The sequence below is a fragment of the Merops nubicus genome, unplaced genomic scaffold, assembly GCF_000691845.1.
Source record: "Merops nubicus isolate BGI_N331 unplaced genomic scaffold, ASM69184v1 scaffold20847, whole genome shotgun sequence".
In the NCBI taxonomy this organism is placed as follows: Eukaryota; Metazoa; Chordata; class Aves; order Coraciiformes; family Meropidae; genus Merops; species Merops nubicus.
The window spans coordinates 1-3,044 of NW_008621236.1; the positions used below are offsets into that span (position 1 = coordinate 1).

The following is a 3,044-nucleotide window of genomic DNA, read 5'->3' on the forward strand; positions in this document are numbered from 1 at the left end:
CTGGGCTGAGGGCGGGTGGGCCGGGCTGAGCCGGGGTGAGGGGGCTGCGGCGCCCCTGGGCAGAGCTGGGTGAGATGCCCGGCGTCCTGCACAGCACCTTCCCCAGGGACCCATCGAGAGCAGGGTTTCTGTGGGGCCGCTTAGATGCTGAGCTCCAGTCCAATAAACATCCTCAAGCACGGAGTCCAGGTGGCCTGGGGTGGAGCCCCTCAGTGGGGCTGGGGGGAGCCCCGGGTCCTGCTCGTCTGCTGCAGTTGGAGCACTCAGTCCTGCAGGCTCGGGGAGTGGCCAAGCCTGTGAAAAGCAGGAGTTGTCCTTGGGTTACTGCTGCTGTATCCCCTGAAAGTTCTCAGAACCTGTCACCCAAAAGAGACCCCACCTGGAGAAAAACATTTGGTTTCACCTGTGGTTGCTGAGGCTTTACTTTCTGGAACCCAGTGCTGTTGTGTTCCTTGGATGTACACAGTCTTCAGCACAGGTTTGTACAAAGAGCAGCAACACATCTGGCAGGAGTGAAGCAACATGCTGAGCTGGAAGGCATTTGCCTTCTGTGCTGTTGTGCAACAGTGGGCAGTTACCATCCTTGACGTTGCCCCCTCTGATTCAGTAGCTGTAGTTTTAGTCTCCTTCATCCAGGAGGGGCTGAGATTTTTCCAGAGTCCCAGAACCTCATCCTCTGGTGTTCCTGAGCCTTACTCCCACCCACACATACCTCCAATGAATTGTTTTTTTAAATACTCTCTATCTGCATAGGCTTAAAATACAGTTTTGTGTTTCAGACAGTTCTGTTCTTTTCAAAACTCATTAGGGTGCTCTTCAGGTTTTCACTTCAATGGGAAGATTTATTGTCTCTGGCTTCCTACCCCTCTCAGTCTGGCAGAGGCTATAGGATAAGATCTGTTGCTTTCTTACATGAGAAATATTGATCTAATGAGTTTTATAAAAAAAATAACACCATAGGTCCAGCTGCAGAAACTCACCAGGGTTTCCTGTATGCCTGTGTGTAAGTTGTTCAGCTCACTCTAGCCTTTTAATGTCCTATCTCAGGAATTGGGGAGGACAATGAGCATTTGCTGAGTGTAAACCACTTTGAGATCCTAGCAAGAAGAGCACACCATTATGAAGTATTCAGCTGCAGGGCCAGACTGAATTCTTAGGCTATGCTCTCCTGGTCTTTTTTGTTTACCCTTAATTTTTCCACGTGTCTTCCCATCAGCACAACCCTCTTGCAGGGGAAAAGTGTCACAGAATCTAGCAGGTCTCCTCCTTGTGTTTTCACTTAGCTGTTTCTAGCCTTGATGGTGGCAAGTCTGGGCATCACAGAGGGGAAAATGCTGACAACCAGTGTTCTGCACTACACTTCTGATGGTGGTGTTGCACAAGACTTTGGAGGCTGAAACACTCTAGTGGAAATACAGGAGTGTTTTCTGTTGCCATGTGTACGTTCTTGGGGTGAATTTGGTGATAAATGCTCTTTAGCCAAGAAGTTTTCACCCATCTGTTTTTTTTCTTTGCCCTCTTTAGGGAGGCATGAAAGAAATGGAGCAGACGGCAAAATAACTCCTAAACTCAAAGTAAGACATCCTTGGAAAGCTGGGGTCTGGTGAAGACCAACAGGACATCATGCAGCTGAGGAAAACAGAAGGGACACTTTGTGTCTTCTGAGCTGACACCGTGTCCCTGTGTGCAGTGGAGGTGGAATTCCTCTGTCTCATGGACCTGTACAGCTGCTGTTCTTTCCAGAACTCGTTCGGGTGCTGCTCAGGTTTTCAGTTCAATGGGAAGAGGTGTTGTCTCTGGCCTTTGAAGTACCCTTCCTCCCTCACCCTTTCTCTACTGTCTGCTCTAGATTTTTGAGTCTGAGTTTTCTGTGCTTTAAGCAGAGGCAAACATCTGCTTATTATCCCCATGTAGCCATTAGTGTGCTTTCAGGTATGATCTTTTTTAGTTCCAGGGGGCAATATTTCTCCCTGTTCCCCAGAGAATTAGTTCTCTTTGCACATCCTGATGTTGAAATCAGTGTCTCAGCAGCTCTGGGAGCACAGCTGTAAACAGACTTGATGCTTGTGCAGCTGGCAGGAGCTGAACTGAATGTGGCAACGTGTTCAAATGGACAAAATTAACCTGTTGTGTTTGTTTCCCAGCTGAAGTGGAAATGCAGGAAAGAAGATGAGACGGGGGGATACTCCAAAGACCTTCTGTTGCAGATCCTGCAAAAGGTCTTGTCTGACACTTTCCTACTGCTCAATCTTCCCCTGCTCTCAGTGTGTAAGGAAAGCTACTGAATTCTGGGAAGCTCTGTGTAAACCAGGGTGGCTCTTTATGAGTTTTTTCTCTGCTGTCCAGCTTTCTCTTGCCACTTCCTGAGACCACCAGCATGGTTCCATTCACTGTGAGCCATTGCCCAGCTAGCACCCATGTCTCACTTCCAGCAGGGACTCCTGTGGAAACAGAGCAGCTCAAACTCCTCCACTGAGTGTTTGGTGCCCCATATAGGGGTTGTTCTGGTTGTGTGGTTGGGGTGCACTGGTGCCTTTGCTGAGAGCACCACGTTAGCTGCTCTGGGGAGTTCAGGGGCAGGGCTAGACAAGCCTGTGATCTAATTAATCCCAGCATGTGATCTTTGTTTTCCCTTCATGCCATTACCTCGTGTAGCTTTGACTCTGAGCCGGGCAGCCCTCTTGCACTGGGGCTTGCTGGAAGCAGAGTGTGTAATTCTGTGCCTCCCCAGAATGATTTATTCCTGGAGGGACAGAAATCTTCACAGGCTGGGGTCGGTGGAGGCGGCGTGTGAGGCGGCAGGGCGGGTGGCTCCAGGCTCCTGTCTGGGAAAACGTTTTCTCTTTGTGCCTGTCCCATAAAGCAAGGGGGCAGCTCTCCTGGTTCTGTGCTTAACCTGCCTGCCTTGCTTTGCCTGCCCAGTACGGCGACGTGCTGAACCTGCTGGTGTCCAGCAGGAGGAGCGGCAGCGCGGTGGTGGAGTTCGCCTCGGTGAAGGCTGCTGTGAGTCCGGGGGGGGCACCGGGGCTGTGCTGGGGGGGGGG

The 3,044-nt window shown here is 50.7% G+C and overlaps 1 protein-coding gene across 1 annotated transcript in view; it reads left to right on the forward strand.

Moving 5' to 3' along the window:
* Positions 1–1,524: 1,524 nt before the first annotated feature.
* The window catches only part of DNAJC17 (DnaJ (Hsp40) homolog, subfamily C, member 17), a gene marked incomplete at its 5' end in the record, with an annotated part of 9,146 nt that continues 7,626 nt past the window's right edge, over positions 1,525–3,044 (forward strand). Inside the window, 3 exons of the mRNA XM_008944413.1 lie at positions 1,525–1,574; positions 2,145–2,219; positions 2,923–3,003. Of these exons, the coding sequence (XP_008942661.1) occupies positions 1,525–1,574; positions 2,145–2,219; positions 2,923–3,003 (206 nt within the window). The remainder of the gene's footprint in view (positions 1,575–2,144; positions 2,220–2,922; positions 3,004–3,044) is intronic.